Raw genomic sequence first — 24,959 nt, forward strand, 5'->3', positions numbered from 1 at the left:
AGGCAAGAGGCTTTCTCATTAGTTTCCCAAGTCCCTAACATAGTGTTGACCATGTTGATTGACTGAATGAACATAAGAAGTACACTGCAAGGCTGGTTGGTAGTACGGTTAGATATGACACAGGGCTTGAACCAGGCCTGGTTTCCAGATCGCCTACTGAGATATGGCGGCATTGGGAAGGGGGCTGGAGAGCCTGTACCTCCCACTAAGGTTTTTTAAAAAGAAAGTCCTGCACCTTGTTGGAGGCTCAACCTGGTGTTTGGGAACACTGCAAAACCTGCGGTGGGAGAGAACTCCTGAGAAAAGCTCCTCTGCAGTGGGAAGAGATGGTATATGGAAGGCAGTTTCCTCAAATGCTGGATAACCGCCTCCTAGGAGTGGGTGCTCAGTTAGGAATCAGTGCGGAGTGGCAGGACCAGGATAAAATTTCTGCAGGTGGTCCTAGGTCTGAGCAGCATAGTAGAATCACCTGAGGCTTCGAAAACTATTGAGCTCCACGCATTGTGGGAAATTCTGAGTTAACTGGTGTCTGGGGGTGGCAATGTCTTTAACTCTTACTATTCTAATAAGTCCCCAAGGCTGGGAATCATGGTAACCCGCAGGGTAGGCATCAGTCATCCAGAAATGGCTCCAGCCATTTTTGTCTGTGCGGTGCCCCTCGCTGCTGCTTTTGATGGTCTCCCTGAGGGCCGAGCGAGGCTGAAGAGGTGAGGTCAGCCCGGAACAAGGATGAGAAGGCACGGCGCACCATTCTTTCATTGGTGTTTCTCCAAACACCCTGGGCTCCCCTGGCCCCACAGTCTGAAGAGTCTCATTCTGAAAGCGTAGGAGGTCGCCCGGGAATCTTTTTAACAAGCCAACCCAGGTGCTTCTTACAATCAGGAAAGCTTGGGGAACGTTACTGTACACCCTTTTCTGGGTCCAGGTCATGGAAAGGAAACATGAGCCAGTCTATCAACATAAAACCTAACACTGCTGATCAAAAGTAACGCCCAGGTGTCCTGTGCCTGCGAATCCAAGCTTGTTTCTCGGGCGCGAGATGCCCCTTTGGGCGCTTAGGGCCGGGCGGGGTCGCGCGCCGGACTGTGGGCCGCGGTGGAGACCTGACCCGCACTCCGAGGGTTCCCGGAGAGCCGGGGAGCAAGCAGCCGAGTCATCGTTTCCAGCTTCAGCCTGGAAAGCTGGACCGTGCCGCCGCGTGTGCTCTTGGCAGCCGGGCGCCCGGGGCCCTGCGGCCACATCATCCTGGGGAGGGGACGTGTGCGCTCCGGGCGCCCGGCCGCCACCGAGCCACGTCTATGCCGCCGGCGCTCGCGGCCAGGGAGGCGCCCTGCCCCGAGCCGCCCACCCCCGGGGATGAGCGAGCCGCGGCTCGGGGCGGGACCCTGGCGGGGGGACCCGAGCGGTCTCTAGGACCCGCGGGACGCCGCCGACGGGCGGGGTGCGGGGGAGACAATAATTTGTTCGGCGGTAATGAGAACGGTGACTGCTGGCCGTGGATCCATTTCACAGGCCTGCCTTCTCTCACTAACGCTCTTCCTCGTCCCCGGGCCAACTCGGACAGTTTGCTCATTTATTGCAACGGTCAAGGCTGGCTTGTGCCAGAGCGGCGCGCGCGCGCGCACGCACACACAAGGGGGGAAACTTTTTTAAAAATGAAAGGCTAGACGAGCTCAGCGGCGGCGCGGGCGCTGCGCGAGGGCTCCGGAGCTGACTCGCCGCGGCAGGAAATCCCTCCGGTCGCGACGCCCGGCCCCGGCTCGGCGCCCGCGTGGGATGGTGCAGCGCTCGCCGCCGGGCCCGAGAGCTGCTGCACGGAAGGCCGGCGACGATGGCAGCGCGCCCGCCGCCCGTGCCCCCCGCCCACGCCCTCCTGCTCGCCCTGGCCGGGGCTCTGCTCGCGCCCCACGAGGCCCGAGGTAAGTCGCCGAACCCGGGCGGCTCGCTGCCCGCCCCGCCGGGGGCACCTCACGCTGCGCCCGGGCGCGCCGAGGTCCAGGACTGCCCCGAGGAGCGACGCGCCCAGAGCCCCGGGGCTCGCGCTTCCAGCGCGGCGAGATCGACCCCCTCCCAGGTGCCAGTTCCTTGGGGAAGGGGGACACTTGGCCCGCAGGAGCCAGTACCTGCCCGAGAGGGCACAGCCTGGGGACCGCTCCTCCGTCCTCATCCTCTTGGGTGACATTTGTAGATGTCTCTGTATCTTGACATTTACACGTGTCGCTCGGGACGATGCGTGTCGGGTCCTCTTGCTGGCCCTATCACGCAGTGAATACCCCCACCCCAGGCTCCGGGCCAGCCCTCCACCAGGTTTCCTTTCCAGCCCCCTCCTCCCCGGCTTACACACTTAGGGGGGCGCGCAGCGGCCCCGCAGGTGAGGCAGCCCCCTCCTCCGCAGGTGTGCCTGCTGCGCTAAACATTGGGCTCTGTTTTCATCAACTGACTCTCTTACCTACTTCTTTAGTTTCCTCCCTGCCCCTTTTCCTGGCTTCCAGGTCACTCCCTAGCTGTCAGTCGCGGGCAAACTTTAGCCGAATTCTCCTTCCTCCCTCCGCTCAGTTTCTCCGCCGTAAATAATCACCCACATCAACTTGGTGTAAAAAGAGAACTTACTTAGTTTAACGTGCGCATCTTATGGTTGTTTTACAGACTTAGATTTTCCCGAGTTGTATCCCTTAAAATCGGGCACCTGTGGATCCCGTTTGCACAGTGAGGACTCACTCAGCAGGTGCCTTTTTAAAAATCCGGGAGCTTCCCCGGGTCTCCGCCGCCGCCTTCTTTCTGCCGCCTGGGGCGCTGTCGGTCCACCGATGAACGACTTGCCTTGGCCGCAAGCTCTAAATTTCTATGATTCTATATAACAGGCATTTATTTTTCAACAACTGGCCTCAATCACGAACCGTTACCACTTTATGATACGTTTTATTTTGCGATTGCCACTGCTGCCCTCCGCCCCCACCGCATCTACTGTAATGTGGTTAAAACCCAGTTCTTGTTAAAATCCACACTGCGAAGATCAGTTTGGAGATTAATGATTAAATACAAAGATTGCACAAAGCAATGAGAAAGCCAAGAAAGAATACTGCTGAGGGTTTAAATAACTATGACCTGTAGTGAATTGTGCTTTGGAAGACTTTTAAACAAATTAGTCCTGTTGAATGTTTATTGAGAAAGAACTTTTTAAAAAACGGAAATTGTCTCAAAGTGTGCCTGACATGGTCTTTAACTTGGCACGTGCTTTGTACACAGAATTCTGAGCAGGGACAAAATTTTTTTTAGAAGAAAATGTTTATTAAATCCAGCTAATAATGGGAAATCATTTCTTGGGTGTGTGTTTATTAAATCAATTAAAAATGTTTATTAAATCCAGCTAATCATGGGAAATTATTTCTTGGGTGTGTGTGGCGGGGGGGAGGACTTTTACTATTTTATGACTTCAACTTTGGTGGAGAGAGTGTTTCCTTAAGATAGATATGACCCAAAATAGAAAACTGGGGGGCCTAAGCGCTTTGAGTGGGGTTACCTATTGTGATATATTCCAGGATTCACTGTTTACCCTTAGATTCTCAGTATCAAGTCTTCAGTGCCCCAAATCATACCATTGAGGCTGTTTAAAACTCCAAACATATAATGAAACATTTCTTTGCATTGGCAAGAGAAAAGGAGGAATTACTACCTGTTGAGACTGAGCATATTCTGAGTTTCTCCCTAGCCTTGTCTGTACCCTGAGCCCTAGCACAGTTGCCTACTTGGTACTTTCTGGGGCAACTCAGCCTAACAAGTCCAAAACAGAACCCTAGATCCCAGACTCTAGTTGCAAATCATTCCTTCCCCAGTCTTCCTGAACCCAGTAACAACCTCCTCTGCCTTCTCCAGATGCCTTGTGCTGACATGTAGGAAGTCATCCCTGTGTCTCCCTTTTTACTCCGTAAGCCACCAACCTCCTAAGTATATTCCCATCTACCCACTTCCTTACATCCCGAAGTGTGCCTTTCCCAGTCCAGGTCACCTTATAGGAAAAAATCTCTTCTGCAGAAGCCTCTTATTCCTCTTATCCAACAGGCCTACTGGCTTTTCACCTTATCCCTGCATGGTATATTCTCCTCCACAATACAGCCAAAGTTATTATTTTCAAACATGAGTTACAGCGTTCAAGTTCCCTGTCTAAAACTCCCCAGTGGCTCTGTAGCACCCTTAGGAAAGAAAATCCAAACCTCAGCATGACCTAATTCCTGTTTTCCTTTCTGGTCTCCTTTCTTACCATTCTCCCTTTGCCCACTCTACTCCAGACACAATGCCTTCTCTTCTTTTCAACTACCCAATATAGTAGTGCCATCATTAAAAAGAGTTCAATGCACTAAGAAGACTTTGCAAATACTTTTCACTGTTTTGCCATGCAGTGTTTTATGGCATTTCATCCCTCTTGTAACTTTTTGCTTTTCCTAGAATTAATGATTGTCTTGTTTTGGTTTTTGTTTGCTTTATTTTCTGTGCACCAAGCTGTGATACTGTGATATAATAAGAAATGTATATTTGGTCTCTGCCCCTGGTTCCTGGCACAGAACTCCTAAAATTCTTGGAATCTCTGGGGTATTAAGAGTGTCTTTTGCATGCTAATCAGCTTATTAAGGCATGATTAGAGTTGGGACTTCCAGTGCCACCCCTCTTGCAACCTCCAGGGAGGGGAGAGGGATTGAAGGTTGACTTGATCGCCAATGGTGCAATTAGTCATGCCTATGTAATTAGGCCTCCATAAACCCCCAAAAGGACAAGATTTGTAGAATTTCCAGATTGCTGAGCAAATCAAAGTTCTTGGAGGGTGGTGCATCTAGAGAGGGCATAGAAGCTCTGCATCCCTTTCCACATTCTCTGCCCTTTGCATCTCTTCCAACTACTATTCATCTGTGTCCTTAATTACATCCTTCATTAATATAATAAACTGGTGAATATAAGCAAACATTTTCTGGGGTTCTATGAGCTCACCTAGCAAATTAACTGAACCTGAGAAGGGGGTTGTGGACCCCCCAATTTATAGCTAGTTGGTCAGAAGTATAGGTGTGACAACCTACTACTTGTGCTTGGCATCTGACATTGGGGGGATGTCTTGTGGGACTGAGCCCTTAACCTGTGTGATCTGATGCTTTCTCCAGGTAGATAGAGTCAGAATAGAGTTCAATTGTAGGACTCCCAGTTGATCTCTACTGAAGAACTGGTGGTTGGTGGGGAGAAATTCCCACACATTTGGGTGACCAGAGGTGAAACATTCGGTACTGAGTGTGAGAGTAGGGAGAATACTTGGTTTTTGTTTTTTCTCATCCCTTACAGAACCTTTATTTTACCTCCACACTTTCTGGGAGAACTATCAACCTCCTTTCAATATGATCCAACGAGTCAGGTAGTCTAGCCATGATTTTATTTTCTTGATGTCATCTTTCCTGGAGCCCTTCATCCTCCTTTTCCAATTTGACTGGGTTACTTTGTAGGCACACATTACAGCTGTCATCTCAGGACTGCCCTTATTACCAAGACACTAAGAATTCTTCTTGTATCCTTCCTGTGTTGAATTATCTATATTCTGAGCACTATAAGTTTTTCTTAGTTCATTCCTCACTTCTGTGGAGCACATTTTCCAGTAACTTCCTGAGGAAGGGTGTTGGGGAGATACAATTTTTTTTTGATAACTTGTGAATATGTCAGGGGTGTTTTCAGCTGCAAATAACAAAAAAAAGTGACAGCAGCAATTTTTACAAGCTTGTGTTCTTTATAAGCAGTTGCAGAATAAGTAGTTTGGTGGCTAGTGTAACTAGTGTGGCAGGTCAGTGATGTGATCGGGTACCCAAGCACTTTCTTTTACTTCTATCTGCGATACTTAGATGTTGACTTTGCCTTTATGCTTACTTCCTCATGGTCTTATGATAGCTGCTGTACCTTTTGGCATCATAGCTGCATTCCAGGCAGTAATGCAGCAGAAAGGACAAAAGGCAGAACCAGTCAAATCTGTTTTCATCAGGAAAATAGTATTTCCATAAGCCTTTGTAGTAGATTTTGTCTTAGATATCATTGGCTAGACTGTGACACAGGGCCACTGTTAGCTTGTACAGAATACTAGAAAAGTAAATACTTTCAACTATATACATTGTGGCTTCAAACAAAACAGTTCTGTGAGTAAAAAAGAAGGTTGGATTGTGTCTCTGGCATACCTTGTATAAAATATATAGATAAACACACATTCATTCATTCTACCCTTGATTGCTAGTTTGTTTAGGTATAAAATTCCAAGAAAGAAATCATATTTTCTCAGTATTTTATAAGGCATTTCTTCATTGTCTCTATGGCCATTACTGCTTGAGAAGTTGATGGTATTCTGCTTGTCAAACCTTTGAATGTAGTCTTTTTTTCTTTTTGGAAGTGATTATCTTTTTTCTTTGTCACTAGTATTTTTGCGTTTTATGATGATGTGCTTTAGCAATGCTCTTATCAGTAATTTTTGGGAACTCAGTGGGCTCCTTCAGTTTGAATATTCATTTTGCCAAGTTTTAGTACACTTTCTTATATTCGTTCTTCAATTATTTCTTCCTCACTGTTTTTACCACAGTTTTTCTGAAACTGCTATTAGCTGAATGTCCCAGCCTCCTGAAAACATCCTTTAATTTTCTTTTCTTTTTTTTTTTTTTTGAGACGGAGTCTCACTCTGTCGCCCGGGCTGGAGTGCAGTGGCCAGGCCTCAGCTCACTGCAAGCTCCGCCTCCCAGGTTCACGCCATTCTCCTGCCTCAGCCTCCTGAATAGCTGGGACTACAGGCGTCCGCCACCTCGCCCGGCTAGTTTTTTGTATTTTTTAGTAGAGACGGGGTTTCACCATGTTAGCCAGGATGGTCTCGATCTCCTAACCTCGTGATCCGCCCGTCTCGGCCTCCCAAAGTGCTGGGATTACAGGCTTGAGCCACCGTGCCCGGCTAATTTTCTTATCTATTTTTCATCCCTTTGCATTTTTGTTTTACTTTCTGGGACAGTTGTTTAATTTCATTTTCCGACCCTTCTATTTAAATTTTTTGGCCGGGCACGGTAGCTCATGTCTGTAATCACTGCACTTTGAGAGGCTGAGGCAGGAGGATTGCTTGAGCCCAAGACTTCAAGACCAGTCTGGGTAGCATAGTGAGACCTCCCACCCCCGCCCGCATCTCAACAATAAATTTTTAAAAAATTAACTGGGCATGGTGTCACACACCTTTAGTTCTAGCTACTCAGGATGCTGAGGTGGGAGGATCACTTGAGTCCAGGAGGTCAAGGTTGCAGTGAGCCGTGATCATGCTGGAGTACCAGCCTCGGTGACAGAATGAGACCCTGTATCAAAATAAATAAATACTTTTAAATTTTATCCTACCACATTTAATTTCCAAGAGATTTCTTGTGCTATGAATGTTCTTTTATTCTTATTATAGTGTCCTCTTCTTTTTTGTAATGGATGTAAGATTGCTATTAACTCTAAATGTGTTAGTCAGTACTTGTTAAACATTTTTTGTTCACCTAATTCTCATTGTTAGCTTTGAGATTCTCTTTCCCCCCTATTTGTTTAACATCTATCTGACTTTCTTCAAATGTCTGATTTTTGGCTCTCTGTTGATATTTAATAATGGGACATTAAAGAGGTGATTAGAAGTTCTCTGTACTTCCACAGATGGATTTACTGACTGGTGAACATTCATTTTGCCGAGAGACATCCACATATCACAGACTCTGTTTTTCTTAGGCTGGTCAATTTCCCCAAGGAAGAATCCTTCAGCTTCTTGCCAAGGCGATTTCAGTCTGGCAATTTAAGCCTGGTTCTAGGGCCTGTGAACTTCGCAGGGGAAAAAAAGATAGTGTTGCCATTAAGTATGCTTATATTGTTTAAACTTAATCCTTTTGTTTTCAGTTTAGCACTTTGCTACCCCCACTTCACGATTCCTGGGAGTCCTTATGTACAGAACTTCTCTACTTCAGTGTCTTCAGGAAATACACCTCCTGTGTTGGTCAGAGTAGGGCAGGCAACATCTAACTGTGTTGGCTTTGCAAGGGATCTAGGGCTCTAGCTTCTCCTTATACAGCCTTTCAGCCTCAGCCTGTATTGGCCTTGGCCCAGGCAGTGCCCCCTGTTCCCAAACCTTTCCGGGGTTCTGCTTATCCATCCCACCTTCTGATGGCTGCCCTCCTCTTCAGGTCATAAGTTCCCATTCTCTCTTCCCTGCTAAATAGGGAACAACTTGTCCATCCCCTTTCCATCTTCCAAAGTTTGCTGCTTTGTTTTTTAATTATTATTATTATTGTTGTTTTTTTTTCTTAGGATCTTGCGTTGTCACACAGGGTGATGTGCAGTGGTACAATCAGAGCTCACTGCAGCCTCGACCTTTTGGGTTCAAGTGATCCTCCTACCTCAGCCTCCCTAGTAGCTGGGAACTCCGGGCACACACTACCATTCCCAACTAATTTGTTCTTAATTTTTAAATTTTTGGTCAAGCATGGTGGCTCACACCTGTAATCCCAGCACTTTGGGAGGCTGAGGCAGATGGATCAATTGAGGTCAAGAGTTCGAGTCCAGCCTGGTTAACGTGTTGAACTCTTATCTGTACTAAAAAAAAATACAAAAATAAGCCAGGGGTGGTGGCAGGCACCTGTAATCCCAGCTACTCCAGAGGCTGAGGGAGGAGAATCACTTGAACCTGGGAGCCGAGATCGTGCCACTATACTCCAGCCTGGGTGACAGTGAGACTCTGTCTCAAAATTTTTTAAAAAAAATATATGTAATTTTTAAATGTTTATACAGATAGACTCTCACTCTATTGCCCCAGGCTGGTCTTGAACCCCTGGGCTCAAGCATCCTCCTGCCACAGCCTCCCCAAGTGTTGGAATTACAGGCATTGAACCATGGTACACAGTCTATTACTGCTATTATAATTATTCCCTTATTGTAGGGTTTTGGGCAGGGCACACAGATAAACACCTGTGACTCTGCCATGTACATTTAGAATTTAGCCAAGGCTTTGATTACCATGCTCTACATATAGATGTATTTTCTTTCTCTCACTTGTCATTTGGCACTTTCTACTCCTTCCTTGTGGAAACAAAAATTAAACTCATTTTTAAATGTTTCAAAACTTTCTTTTCAAAATCTATAAAAACTCAAAGTCAACATATACCTAATTAGATAAATGTTGCAGCTGTGGAAACTGTAACAAAATTTTTCTTAAGGAATGCAGCTACATCATTTAAAGAAGCTAAGCACATTCCTTCCTGGTGTAGATGATGCCGTAATGAACTCATTAGAGTTGCAGAAAAAAAATTTTGTATCAGTGTGTTTCAGAGGCCTCCTTAAGCTAAACTGTTTCTGCAGCGTCCATGATTTACAAAGACAGGTGTAGAATTTTCAGATGTTTCTTCTGTACCCAATGGCTAGCCCTGCAGCCTTTTGGCTGTGTGCCCACAGGGAGCTATAGGAAGCAGCTCTGGAGTATGTCCATGCTCTTTAATTGTCAGGTCTCTGGGATGGAGAAGTGAAATTGATATAATCTAGACAATGTTTATGAAGGTAGTTGCTGTGAATTTTTCATAATTGTTTCTTTATATGTTTGGATTTTATTAAACCTAAAAGTGTCATACCATCACATTGTTTCTTAAAAAGGAGTTTGTTGAATGCGTCAGTGCCAGGAGCGGTGCTCAGGTCTTTGCATGCACTATCTCATACAATTCTGGTGAAAGAATCTTGTTGGTCCTGTTAGTACTCTCATTCTACAGAAGAAGAAATGATAGCCTCAGATAGTGAGATCAGCGCTGTCAGGGGCAAGGCAGTCTAGTCTACCTCATGCTGGAGACTGGATCTTAACCTAGCTGTGGCAAACATTTCATAACCTATATTTTCCATAACTATAGCAGTGAGATTGTAATTAGCTTGAATCTCAGCAGAACGGCAATGCAGTTCAAATAAACGTTATTTGCCAATTGAAATGTGCACATTAAATACTACGCTTTCTCACAGGCTGCCATTTCAATCTTCATACTTTTTCCAGCCCATTTTTCATCCTGTTTCTTTTGTACTTTATTTAATGCCCAATATACCTTGCCTCCAGTTGATAGATGGGGTGGAGAAGCCGAATAATTCAGCATCATATTGTTATTTTTTATCCTTTAAGCTTTTATGTCATTCCAAGGCTATACTAAGAGCTCAGCTTCTTGGCAACTGTTTAAAAAACTGGACAGTTTCATTGGATTACATTTTCTGTCTGTTTACCTACTCCAGGAAGCCTTGAACTGCTTAATCAGTTTAGATGATCCATTCTTAGAAATACTGAAACACCTTGACATGTCCTCCCCTACCAGGCATGGTGAGCACTGGTCTGCAATTTGACCAAAAGATTCCTTGTATTATGTGTTGCCATGTTTGTAATTGAAGCCATGGTAGGATGGAAGCATTTCTTGTGAGAGATATGCTCACTTGAATCTGAACGTGATCTGAGAACCTAGTCTTGCTTTAAAAAAAAAAAAAGGAAACATTGGCAGTATGTGAAGGATTGCCTAGATATATGAGCAACTTTTTAAAATATACTTTGAGTTTTGAGGTACATGGGCAGAATGTTCAGTTTTGTTACATAGGTATACAGGTGGCATGGTGGTTTGCTGCACCCATCAACCTGTCATCTACATTAGGTATTTCTCCTAATATTATCCCTCCCCTAGCCCTTCATCCCCATGACAGGCCCAGGTGTGTGATGTTCCCCTCCCTATGTCCATGTGTTCTCATTGTTCACCTCCCACTTATGGGTGAGAACATGCAGTGTTTGGTTTTCTGTTCTTGTGTTAGTTTGCTGAAAATGATGGTTTCCAGCTTCATCCATGTCCCTGCAAAGGACATGAACTCCTCCTTTGTTATGGCTGCATAGTATTCTGTGGTGTATAAGTGTCACATTTTCATTATCCTGTCTGTTATTGATGGACATTTGGGTTGGTTCCAAGTCTTTGCTATTGTGAATAATGCCGGAATAAACATACGTGTGCATGTGTCTTTATAGTAGAATGATTTATAATCCTTTGGGTATATATCCAGTAATGGGATGGCTGGGTCAAATGGTATTTCTAGGTCTAGATCCTTGAGAAATCGCCACACTGCCTTCCACAATGGTTGAACTAATTTACACTCCCACCAACAGTGTAAAAGCGCTCCTATTTTGGTTTTGTTTCCATCCTGGGTTTTTTTGTTGTTGTTGGTAGTGTTCTTCAGAGCCTGCATTAGGATTTAGGGTCTGCATTATACCTTAAAATGCAGCCTTGTCTGCCTATGGAAAGGTACATTCCTGAAATTAAGCATACTAAGTAAAACTTTTAAACTAAAATCATTGTTTCAGCCAATTTCAGTATGATTTGAGAAGATCACATAAAAGATGATTGAAAAAGAAATCTGGCACCATCATTCATTTATTTCTAAAATATGACAATTTTAAAGTTGAAAAATTGACATAGAATAAGTTATACACCCATATATTTGCCAGCCAGATTCTACTATATATGCTTCAGAACTTTCAACATTTAAAGATGTAAAATGTTAAAGATATATTTATAGCCATCCCTTTTATCCCCACTCATTCAGACTATTTTAGCTAAGTCTTCCTTTTGCAGAGGCTGTACTCCTGTGAAATTGGTTGGGCTGTGTGTGTGTGTGTGTGTATATACATACATACCCCTAATCAATACCTGATATTCTTTATGTATTTAAGTATTAAGTAAATGGTACCCTACTATATATGACAACCTTCTGCAACTTAAAAAAAAATCAATATATATTTTAGACTTATTCATATATATGCTTGGTTCATTCCTTTTAATTGAATGGCTGAATCATAATTTGTATACTCCTCTGCTGATAATAAATCTGTTTTCCCCAACTTTTTGATATTGTGATGGTGCAAGGATCCTTGCTATCTTAGGTATGGGTATAAGCTCTAGGGAACCGATTACAAATGAATTACTGAGCTGTAGAGTACACAAATTTTTTACTGTAACATATTTTGTTAAGCTGCTTTCCAAATTGATTGTACCAATTTATGTGCCCACTTACTGGAGAGCTCTGGTTACCTATGTGGTTGTCAATACTTGGTATTTTCAGGCTTTTTAAATGTTGCCAAGCTGGATGTTAAATATTTCATTGTTTTAATTGGCATTTTTCTCATTACTAAAGACTCTAAGATTCTTATGTGTTTATATGTTCTTTGTATTTCTTCTTTGAATTATTTGTATTTATTTACTCATGTTTCTTTTTAAGTTTAGTTTAAGCAATCCTCCTCTCTTTCCTGAGCTCCGAAATAAATTTTAATAATTTCTTCTAAATTTAAAATTTTTGCTGTTCCCTTTTAGAATAACTGAAATTTAATTTTTATTTATTGTATGAGATCTATGTCTATTTTCCCCCATCTGGAAAACCAATTGCTCTAACATTTGTTGAATCCTTTTCCACTTCTGATAACCAGCAAGCACACACAGATATGCTTCTGGGTTCTTTGTCCTACTGTTCTGTTTACCTCAGTTCCAGCCTCATATTGTTCTCAGTATCCTTTACTTCTTGATAAGCCTTCAGTGTTTAGATTGGTTGGCGTGATGGTTAAGCTTGATTGGATTGAAGGATGCAAAGTATTGATCCTGGGTGTATCTGTGAGGGTGTTGTCAAAGGAGATTAACATTTGAGTCAGAGGACTGGGAAAGGCAGACCCACCCTTCATCTGGATGGGCTCCATCTAATCAGCTGCCAGCATGGCCAGAATATAAGTCAGGCAGAAAAATGTGGAAAGACTAGACTGACTTAGCCTCCCAGTCTACATTTTTCTCCCATGCTGGATGCTTCTTTCCCTTGTACATCGGACTCCAAGCTCTTCAGCTTTGGGACTCAGACTGGCTTCCTTGCTCCTCAGCTTGTAGACAGCCTATTGTGGGACTTTGTGATCATGTGAGTTAATACTCCTTAATAAACTTCCCTTTATATCATCTCTATGAGTTCTGTCCCTCTGGAAAACCCTGACTAATACAGTTGGTATGTAGTGGTGCAGAGGGCAGACACTGAAGCCAGCTTGCTGGAGTCTGCAGATCAGCTCTGCCACCTGGCTCCTGACATGTGATCTTGAGAGAGTAACAAACCATCCTGTGTGCCCAGACTTTCCTAGGTTTAGCACTGAAGATGACACATCACAGGAAACCTCTCAGTGCCAGGCAAATTGGGATCATTGCTCACCCCGAACCTTGAACAAACTATGTAATCTTTTTCTTTCCCCATTTCCTCTTGATGAAATGGTGATAATAATTGTGTCTACCTCCACAGGGCCATAGTGCAGGTGAAATGAAATAATACATATACAGTGCTTTGAGAAGTGCTCAGACCATGCTAAGTATTCAAAAAAGTTTAACATCACCTTTCCTTCTCCCCTCCTCTCCTTTAAAGTTATCTTGACTATTCCTGAAACTTTAGTGTTTCATATGAACTTTAGAATCTTCTTGCTAAGTTTCGCAAAATACTGTATGGGGACTTGTAGGCTAATTTAGGGGAGAATTGACATCCTCATGACATCAAGGCTTCCCATCATGAATGTGGTGATTTCTCTATTTATTTGTTCCCTTTAATGCTATTCAATATGTTTTCAATAATATTCTCTTCAAGGTTCTTGCGCATCTTTGTAAGATATATTTCTAGATATCATAAGTACCTAATAGATTTATTGTTACTTTAGATGGTATCACTATTTTTTAAAATATTTTAACTTTTTAATAGGAAAAGTTTTAAACATACACAGAAGTAGACAGACTGCAATCAATACCCATGTTTCTATCACTCAGTTTCAACAAGTGCCAGTTCATGGCTATTGTTGTTTTATCTGTGGAGTCATTTCCTTATTGAAAGTTCTAATTGATGTTTTCTTTTCAGTGTATATGAATGTTACTTATTTTTGTAGGTTGACTTTGAATTCAGAAATCTTGCTCAATTGTTTTTAATCTTGATGATTCAAATCATAGCTGGGTGCTTGCTCAATTTTTACTCTAATAGTTTGTCTGTAGATTGACTTCATAGAAATTCTAAGAGAATAATCACCTGAAAGGGTAAGTTTTGTTTTTTCCTTTACAGTCCTTATGCATTCTACTTCTTTTATTTTTCTTCTTTCACTGGGTAGAATCTCCATTACAACAATGAACAAAAGGATTAGCCAGGCCCAGTGATTCATACCTGTAATCTCAGCACTTTGGGAGGCTGGGGGCTGGTGGGGAGGGGGGATTACTTGAGCCCAGAAATTTGAGACCAGCCTGAGCAGCATAAGGATACCCCATTTCTACAAAAAAAAAAAAAAAAAGTCATATGTGTGGCACATGTAGTCCCAGCTACACGGGGAGGCTGAGGTGGGAGGATTGCTTGAGCCCAGGAGGTCGAAGTTGCAGGGAGCTTTGATCTTGCACTGCACTGCAGCCTGGGAGACACAGTGAGACCCTGTCTCAAAAAAGAAGGAAAGAAAAACAACAAAAAAGAAGTGATTGCTAGTCTCCTTGTTTTTTTTTTTTTTTTAACTTTAATGAAAATAACTAACTTTTGCTATCTTTATTCATCTTTCTTTTCTTTCTTCTATTGCTGTAGGATTATTTATTCCTACTTCTTTCCAGTTCTATTAATTTGGAGGTTACATATTCTCTTTCCACAGTTTTAGTAGTACCATTAAATTTTTAACATTTGCACTTCAGCAACGGAGTCGAAAGGCAGTCAATAACTTTGGCCTCCTACCAAACAATTACAGGCTAACCATGCTTTAGTGCCCTTCACTGCACCTCCTGTTTTTTTAATTATTGTCTAGAATTTTAGTTCTGCCATTTTGAAATGCATCCCTCAACAAAAAATGTAGTGGGAGAATACTAGGCTTTGTTCTATGCTGAGCAGTCCAGGCTTATGCTGATTTATCCAATGCAACCAGTTTCTTTTCTTTTTCTTTTCTTTCTTTCTTTTTTTTTTCCCCCATGGCTTTTTGCAAACCACTTCCACTTCTGGATCCAGTTGCTTCTTATTGAAGTAGTCTTCCATTGAAGGTCTCTGAGTAGCAAATTCCCTATATTTGTTTGCCTGGAAAATGTTTTTCTTTTTCATGAATGTTAGTTTAGCTATGTATGGATAACCTAACCAAGGTTGGCGATTGTTTTCTTTTATCAGATATTACCTGTTGTATCCTGGCCTCTCCTGTTGTTGTTAAGGAGTCTTTCATTTAAGGACTATGCCTTTGCACTAAACCTGCCTTTTTCTCTGGTTACTTTTAAGGTAGTTCTTTGGGGGTGGTGGAGTATGTGTGCATGTGTATGTGTAGTTCTGTATTTTATTCATGTGTTTCTATATGGTTTTATATTAAATTTGTGTATTTCTGGCCTTGCTGTGCTTCTTGAATCCAATCAATTATTTTAGAAAAATTTAGTAAGCATCTCTTTAATTACTGCCTTGCCCTTTTTGCTTCATCACTTCCTTTGGAACTTTTGTTATATGTCATTGAGCCTTATAATTCAGTCATCCTGTTTTTAGCTTCTCTTCATCTCTTTATCACTCTTTGCTTTATATTCTGAGTGATGTCTACAAGTCTAAATTTCAGTTTACCAATTCTCTCTTGAGCTGTGTCTAAATGCTGTTTAAACTGTCTATTGACTTAACGTTTTTCAATATCTTTAATTGTTCACGCATGGAAGCTTTGTTTTGCTCTTTTTCAAACATGCCAGATCTTTTTAAAAAGTAATATTTTAAAATTATCTTTTGTTATCTTTTCTTTGTATTTCTTCATGTCTTTAATAATTTGGGATTTATATATTGTTATCCATTTCAGGTTATTTCAAGTTCTTAGGATGCTGATTCTGTATTACCATGGATTATCTCTTCCAATGCCTTACAATTTTAAACTGTGAGTTCATTTTCAGCTATTTTTTCCTTCCACTGCTACCCTCTTCATGTGAGCCCTATGTACCCTGGATTAGGAGAGTTCTTGTGGAGCAGAATCTGTTTACTCATGACAGATGCCGCAGGGATTTCCCTTGTCTAAGTCCAGTTATTGTGGGAATTTTACACCACATGGCTATTCTAATTTTGGTCTCCATACCCATGTGGCAAAGGCTTGAAGTTTCTGTTTCTCTTGCAAAACTCCCTAACCCTCACCAGATCTCTGGTGAGACATGTCACTCTGAAGTTTCCCTGTGGCATTTGGTAGAGGTTTTCTAGCCCTGATGACTTGGGAAGGGTGGCCTGTCTGGTCTTGGTTTTACTCAAGGATCTTAGCTAGAATTCTCTGACTCGTGGTGTTCAAGATCATGCCTCCTGTTACTAAACTCACGGTTTCCAGGCTGAAGGCTTATATCTGCCAGGCCTCTGGGATTCCACGACTTTGGCAGTTGGTGGATGCTTTGGCTAGGAATTCCTTAATTCCCTGATAATTTCCTTTCTCTTCTTTCTAGTTCAGTTATACAGGTTGTCACATTTTATTTAACATTTTTCTGTGTTTGTAGTAGAAAGGTTTTCTAGCTGTGTCAGCTCAGTCCACTGTGTTTTCAGAACTGGACATCTCCAAGATTGATTCTTTGGTTCTTTTAGTCAACACATTTGTTTGCTGCCTATTGTAATCCCAGATTTGTCCCAGAAACTGGGGATACAGTGTTGAGAAGAACAGACACCCTCATTTCATAGCCTCTAGAGTGAGTGAATCATAAAAATGTACAGAAAATGAGTTGAACCCGCTTGGCAGCTTGATTCTCAACTTCCAATACTCCAAACACTCAGTCAGAAGAGTCAGTCAGCTGCTTTCCTGCTGGCATGTTAGTCTTTGCCTTGGCAGCTGCAGGGGTGAGATGTACTAATGGTGGGGCCAAGCTGAGCTTTGGGGGTGAAGCCATCAGCTGTTCCCATCTCCCTCTGGCGGAGGCAAAATGAGAACAGCTGGGAAGCAAGGCCAACATACACTCCCAGAAGCTGCTCCTCTGCCAGCAGAGGTGTCAAAAGAATTCCAGTCATGTGAGCCTTCCAGGAGTGTATAGTGAATTCATCCCATATTTAAACATTCTAGTACACAGAGAAGATTGTACAATGGAGTAAGTCGACAATGGAAACACTCATTTGTATATTTTTGTAACCTTCAGAATGAATGCTATGATTCCATATAGATTGGTTTCTCCACTGATTTATCTAGAAGAAAATCAGATGCCTGATTTGCCACTAGAATTTGGACATGTCAGATTTAGTCTATTCAATTCACTAAGCTTTGCTTCCAGTTGCTTAGTAGGAAGAGTCTGCTCCTTGGAGCATAATTTATTCAACTGCAATAGATGGTTCTCTTGAAACTTTTTTCTCACATATTTTAGTCTCTTTTCTCTGTTTCTCATCTCTGCTCTCCTTTAAAAAGTGCTTTTCATCCTTCTTTCTCCCTCAGCACTGCTGAAGACTAAGCCATTGGTTACAGAGGCTCAGTGAGGAAGCAATTTCAAGAGAGGGAGGCAGAAAGGGCTGGGATAGGAGATGGTTTGAAAAGCTAAATCAAGACAACTGTTTTCAAGCACAAAAGCTCCTAGTAGAAGCATCTGCTTCTCTTATGAACTTCAGTGACATAAAATAATGAGATTTCTTCAGCTTGTCTCCCCTGATGTTACTTCCTTATGGATTTAGTGGGTCAAGAGTGCTGTGTGTTCTGGCACTGTAGTTATAAAATTGACAGGTGGCTTGGATCATGGCCAGAAATCTGGACGTGGAGTGAGAAGTGGCTCTGAGTTCCGGCTTGGCCTCTTTATAGCTGTGTGACCTTGAGGAACCCACTAAATCTTTCTGAACTTAGTTTCTTTGTCAACAATGAACAAGGATGTAGCCTACCTCCCTGATTGTGGTGAATACCAAATGAGGGAGATGTTGGGGGATGTGTTTTGTAATTTAAGTTCTTCTCTTTCGATGGTACAGGGGGACACACGGTACCACTGTCCATTTGTTCATTCAGTGGCTGAGGTTTGCCCTCATGCCTTGGATGGCACGAGTTCTCAGCATCCATGAGCCACCGTCCCCTCCTGCTCATGGTAGATGGGTGTCCAAGTTAATCCCAAAGTTTGACAGAGGGGGTGGCAGAGATTTGGGAGAGGAGGGCAGTTTCTATTCCTTTTTCTCCTACCTTAAATCTCATGTTTCCATCTTTGTTATTTATCAGTCTACCATTAGGGGCATCTCTGTTAACCAGGACTATTTGAGATTGCATTAATAATATGAACTCTTTCAAATATCATTTACTTATGGCACACAAAATGGTTGTTAGTTTCCTTCTTCTCTGCTGTATAGGACACACTGTGCGCTGGGCATAAGGGCTGCAGAGAATGAATGGTAGCAGATGCCCAGGCCAGGGGCATGAGTTTTCCTGGCCTTCAACTTCCACTGACTTCTTGAGAAAGAGGTGTGGGAGGGAAGATAAGCGTAGAATGGCAAGGCAAAATTTAACATGCCTCTCAGGGTATTGGGTTGGCATGAATAAGAATTGCTGTAGGAATAGGAACCTCACATTTGTGGATGAAGCAGACACATAAATTCTTGACTTATGTGTTAATTACCAGTTAGAGCATGTGATTGCAGCAGTGAAGCCCGTTAAGCACTCTGCATCCTTGTGGCTCCAAACAATACAAATTTAGAACATCCAGAATCTGACAGAAATGTTCCACTCTAAGACCAAATATTGGTGGTGTTTTCCCAATTTAGAGCAAAACATCAGTGAATGGAAATATCTCCCCCACACTACTAAGATTGTTCGTCTGAATCTTTCTGAAACTGTGGATTGCAGCTACCATATCTTCTGACTTGCACAGCAGCAGATGAATTTTCTAAAATGTTTACTCAGTCTTAGTTCAGCACATGATCAGACAACACCCAAGGGCTCCTGGTTGCAGGTTTATCTGTGTACCTGGAGAACAATCACATTCCTGAGTGGTAATTGCTCTTTCTTTATAGGATAGAATTGAGGAATTCCATAAAGGGATTTTGCCTTTGTGGTTTCTGTGCTAGCACTGGTCCAAGGGCTTCTCATACATTCTTACCATGTCCTGGGAGGCAGGCACTATGATCACTCTTTCTTCCAAATAGGAAAGCCAAGGCTAGGACATTCAGCTTGTGCAGTTATGCAGCTACAAGGTGGCACAGTTGAGATTATGCACGTGAATTACTGCACAAATAGGGAATGTACTAGACATGGGACTTACACGAATAACCAGTAATAGTGATGACACCGGCAGTTAACAAAGCATTCAGCAGACTCTGGACTAATCCCTTTACATGAATTATGTGGTTAAGATATCCTTATAGCCCTTAGAGGTATGAGCCATTATTATTTCCATTTTACAGATAAAGAAACTAAGGCATAGAGAACTCGTGATTTGCCTTAGCCCCTGCATCTTATAAGAGGCTGAGCCAGCATTAAACTAGGCAGTTGATTTCAGGGCCCATGTACTAAACCACTGGGCTGCCAAGGGAGGACCTATGATGTCCAGGAACTCTTCCGTACTCCAAACCATTTGCAGCTATCTCAGCTTGTGTTGATCTTGGGACATTGGGATTTGAGGAGAGAACCTAGGAACACACTGAGATAGAACAATACTTGAGTTTTTAGCTGTGTGAATCCAAGGAACTTGTCCTGTGGGCTCTGACTTGCAAGGACTGGCAGGAAAAACAGGACTGGAGACCCATTTGCAGGGCCTGGTATCTCTGACCTTTCATTTTCATATCTAAGGAGCATGTGGACTTACCAGCTAAAATGTATTCTTTTTGAAGGAGAAACTTACTGTTTAACAATTAAGTACACTGTCTTCTGTTTTCTCTCACACAAATAAAATGCAGGACTGAACCTAATAACTTCTACCTATGATGGCTGTAGAAAATGCTTGTAAACATGATAAACACACATGCATGAGTGCATTTGTTATTTATTGCTGTATGACAAATTGCCACAACTTAGTGGCTTACAATCACACCCGTGTACAATCTCACAGCTTTTGTGGGTTATGAATCTAGGCACAACTTATCTGGGTCCTCTAATTCAGCTTCTCTCACTGGTTTCAGTAGAGGTGTTAGCCAGGACTGGGTCTCACTCGAAGGCTCAACTGGGAAGGATCTGCTTTCAAGCCCACAGAACCATGGCAGAATTTAGTCCCTTGAGTTGCTGAACTGAAGGTCTCAGTTCCTAGCTGGCTCCCATTTTCCTAATCAGTATTCTCTCCAGTATAGAAGCTTGCTTCATCAAGGCCTGCAGACTGAGAAGGCAATAGAATCTGCAAACAATACAAAATCACAAGTTGTATAATCTAATCATGGCCCGTGAATATTGCTATAGTCTATTGGTTAAAAGCAAGTCACTAGGTTAAGAAACCTAGTGACTTGCTTTATTCTAACCCTACCAGGGTTACACATGGAAGTGAATACCAGAAGGTGGGGGCACTGGGAACCATCTCAACAGTCTACCACAGTGAGTTAGTTAGATAGTCAGCATTGTAAATATCAAGAATGGCTTTGACAGGTGGAAGCTTCTGTTTTCAGAGGTGTCCACTCACTATGTACAGGTCTTGGAGCTGGCAGCAGCATCTGATTGGTAAGGTGGCTCTGTTTCTGCATTTTTGTTCCCTAGCTGTTTCATGTCCTTTTACTACAGCATCTTCATTGCCTTTGCCTGACAGTTCTTTTCCTACTCTTACTCCAACACTTGGCTGAACTCCTCCTTGGCTTAGACTTCACTTCCTCACAGGCAGCCGGTTCTTGGACCTTCCCACCCAACCCCAGTCAAGGAAAGGTCCCTCTGCTAAATGTTCTCAAAATGCTATGTCTCCATCAGAGCACTTATCACATTCTAATCAACGATTTGTCTTCTTGGTTAGAATTTAAGCTCTGTGGTGACAGACTACATCCATCTTATTCTCTGTTGGGTCCCCTGTGCCTAGCACATCACAGCTGCTCAATAATTATTGGCATGATGAGTAAATAGTCCCACTGGATGTGCTGCTTTTTCATTTCAACAAATGTGATTCACTAAAGCTCTACTCTTAAATTTTTTGTGTTTGTACAACCTTTCATGTAAATGAATTTGCATATTTGGAAAGTCTTTTTGAAAAAAAGACCATGTGTCCGAATATTTGATATGGAAAAGGTAGTTAGTAAATATTAGTGATACAAAAGGAACATCTTTTGGAAATACTGTGATGCTGTTATGGATGCTAATTTTTATATTGGGTAGAAAATGTGAGCTGATGGTTTAATAAAAATCACAAGAGGTCTCTATTAATTTTAGCTTGTTCATCTGATCTCCCTGAGAAATGGACAGATGTGAGGATGGGCATGAAGAACTCTACGCGTTTGCTTGGGTTTGGATATTCTATCTAGCATTTAGTGACCTGGTGATGATAAACTTAACTATATATTTACTTTTTCTTCCTTTTGATTTTCTCTACCCTCATTTTAAACGTTTGAAGTGATTTTAACCTAAATGAGTCAAAATTCAATTGAGGAATGAAATGACTCCTTCTAAAACAGAGCTCACCTTCTGCAACTACAAAGGCAAACAAACCAACAAAAAACTTACATCAGGCTGATTTGCAAATCACAAGTTTTACTTTGTTTTATGCTGCTTTATTACATTGAACTTGGTTATTTTATTTACATCCACAGTGGATAGCTTCAGTGGTTTGATGAAAATCATTTTTTATGCAAAAATTGGAAGACTTAACATGAAAAGTTACTATTGATAAACTCATAGTAATTTTAAAAGTACATTTCTTAAAGTTGTGCCCTATTTATTGTTACAATACATTTTTCTTTTGGTGGTTTGCCTTCAGTCCTTTGTAAAAAAAAAAAAAAGAAGAAGAAAAAAAAGCACAAAATCTAAGCTGGGATCATAAAACAGTGAATTAAGTTATCAAAGGAATAATGAAATTTATGTTTCTGAGGAGTTTTAATATAAATAACAACTGGGCAGCCTGATTAGTTATAGTCCTGGGAATATGGACTACAAGACCTACTTAGGTTTCACAAATTAGCATGCCTATTCATTTGTTGTTTATCCTATGTTATATATACACATATACACACATATATACACACATGCATACATATACATATATGCACACATTTATATACACACACACATACACATGCACACATATGCATTTATGTACATATAGAGAGGGATCTGGGTTTATTACCTAATATTTTAAGGATTTTATGTCTGTTTTTATAAGAGATAGTGCTATTTCTCTTGTTATATTATTGTCTGGTTTTGGTGTCAGGGTTATACTGGCCTCATAAGTTAAGGTTTTCTAACTTTCTGTATTTTGTGAAAGAGTTCATGTAAGATTGTTATTATTTCTCTCTTAAATGTCTAATAGAATTATTCAGTGTAGCCATCTGGGCCTGGAGGTTCAAAAAATATGTGCCTGTCATCTGAGTTAACAAGCGTATTGGCATAACATTTTTCATAATATTTTCTTACCACTTAATGCCTGTATTATCTGTAATGATGTACCCCTCTTTAATTCCTAAAATTGGTAAGTTATGATTTTTTTTCTCATTTTTTTCATCCTGCTAGGAATTTAACAATTTTATCAGTGTTTGCAAATAACCAACTTTGGTTTCAAAGATTTTCTCTTTTGCTATTTATTTTTTTGATTTTTGCTACTTATTATTGCTTTCCTTCTAGTTTGTCTTTGATTTGCTCTTTAGCTGCTTTTAGTTGATCCTTACTTAGAATATTAACATAACATTCTCAATTTCTAGTACAGCCATTTGGAAATATAAATATCCCTGGTACAGTACTCCTTTAGCTGAGTATTACAAATTTGTATAGGTTATTTTTTCATTATCATTAGTTTAAAATATTTTAAAAATGTCTTTTGTAATTTTTTTCTGTGACTTGTAGCTTATTTAGAAATGTTTTTAAATTTCTGAATATTTGAGATGTTAAGATTTTTGTTATTAATTTCTAATGTTATTTTCTTATAATCAGATTGTCTTCTTTATTACTTTTATCTTTGCATTTGTTAGAGACTTGTTTTATACTCTAGCTTATAGTCTTTATTGATGGATATTCCATGAATGGTTGAAAGGAATGTAAATTCTGCTGTTATTGTATAGGGTAATGTCCTGTAAATAGCATAGTTGATGGTGTTTACTTATATTTTTTGTTTATTATTTCTATCAATTATTGGGAGAGGAGTAAAACCTTTAACTGAAGTGCCAATTTATCTATTTGTGCTTTCAGTTCTATCAGTTTTCTTGATGTATTTTGAAACTCTTTTTAGGTTTATATGCATCTAGGATTGTTATGTCTTCTTGATGAATTGACCTGTTTATCGTGATGAAATTTCCTCTTTATTTCTGGTAGTAATTTTTGTCCCACACTTTGACTAACTTTCACTAACATTGATATGGCCTTTAACTAACATTGATATGGCCACCTCAGCTTTCCTATGCTTAGTGTTTGTGTATATATGCACAGAGCATCTCTTTTCATTTAAAAAACTTTTCAGTATATCTATATTTATGCTCAAAGTGCATTCTTTTAAACAGTGTATATTAGCTTTGCATTTCAATCTTTTCTGAGAGTCACTACCTTTTAATTGAAATATTTAATCCAATTACATTTAATTATTCTTATGGAGAACTACGTTCATTTTCTTGCTATATTTTACTATTTGCCCAGTATGTTTTTGTTTTTTTCCCTTCTTTTCCCATTTTCTTTTGTACTGAGTAGCTTTAACATTTCCCTTTTTTAGCTGTAGTTCTTCATTTTATTATTATATTTTAGTGCCTGCCATAGGGATTAGAATATGTATCTTTAACTTAGAGAGCTATAGAAAGGATCATGCATCCTGCTGTGACATCCAGAAAGGCTGCATAAAATTAATATGGAAGCAATATTTTCATACAGTAGTTCTATAGTTTTATTTTTTGTATTTAAATTATTCATTCATCTATCATTTTTACACAAAAAGTGAGGATAGGAATCCATTCTCTTTTCAGATGACTACCCAGTTATAACCACTGCCTGTTTTACTTCCATTGATTTGAAATACTACCTTGTTTAGTAGAGTTTTATACATATTTGTGTCAATTTTTCTCACTTGCATTCACTTATATTGATCTGTCTACTCTTGGACTCTATGCTTAATTATTGCTATTTGATAACTCTAACACCTGGTAGATCTAATATTCTTTTCAGAATATTCTTTCAGAATTGTTGTACCTTCTTGATTACTTTCCCTGTAAATAAACTTTAGAATCTAAAAGAAATCACAATAAATGTGAGCAGAATTGCACTTAAAAAGCAAGTGATATCAGAGAGGAATAAGCACCTTTAAAATTTGTGCTATGTGTTGTAATTGGTTTTCTAATGGCTATGCTCCTCGATATGGTTTGGCTGTGTCCCCACCCAAAACTCACCTTGAATTGTAGTTCCTATAATCCCCATGTGTTGTGGGAGGGACCTGGTGGGAGGTAATTGAATCATGGGGGCAGTTACCCCGATGCTATTCTTGTGATAGTGAATGAGTTCTCATGAGATCCAATGGTTTTATAAGGTGGCTTTTCCCCCTTGGCTCAGCACTTCTCCTTCCTGCCTCCCTGTGAAGAAGGTGCCTTTCTTCCCCTTTGCCTTTTGCCATAATCGCAAGTTTCCTGAGGCCTTCCCAGCCACATGAAACTGTGAGTCAAACCTCTTTTCTTTATAAATTACCCAGTCTTGGGCATTTCTTCATAGCAGCATGAGAACAGACTAATACACCCCTTTATGTTCTTCCTGGCCTGTGTCTCTGAAGCTTTTTCATTCCTAGCTAGTGGAATTATTGTTACCAATTATTATCATATTTTCTTTGCCAATTTTCTAGGTTACAATATTCTAACTTGCATTTTAAATTTATTGTTGGGTTCTTTTTTTTTTTTTTTTT

The 24,959-nt window shown here is 41.0% G+C and overlaps 1 protein-coding gene across 4 annotated transcripts in view; it reads left to right on the top strand.

The window, feature by feature from the left end:
- Positions 1-1,423: 1,423 nt before the first annotated feature.
- The window catches only part of ADAM12 (ADAM metallopeptidase domain 12), a 370,747-nt gene continuing 347,211 nt past the window's right edge, over positions 1,424-24,959 (top strand). For 3 of the 4 annotated variants that reach the window (XM_023224459.3, XM_023224460.3, XM_023224461.3), the window contains exon 1: positions 1,485-1,919. In XM_023224459.3, the coding sequence (XP_023080227.2) occupies positions 1,832-1,919 (88 nt within the window). In that variant the 5' untranslated portion in view covers positions 1,485-1,831. Of the gene's footprint in view, positions 1,920-24,959 lie in introns of all 4 variants that reach the window. The other variant, XM_023224458.3, reaches the window with a different exon arrangement.

The sequence above is a fragment of the Piliocolobus tephrosceles genome, chromosome 9 (genome assembly GCF_002776525.5).
Source record: "Piliocolobus tephrosceles isolate RC106 chromosome 9, ASM277652v3, whole genome shotgun sequence".
NCBI lineage: Eukaryota > Metazoa > Chordata > Mammalia > Primates > Cercopithecidae > Piliocolobus > Piliocolobus tephrosceles.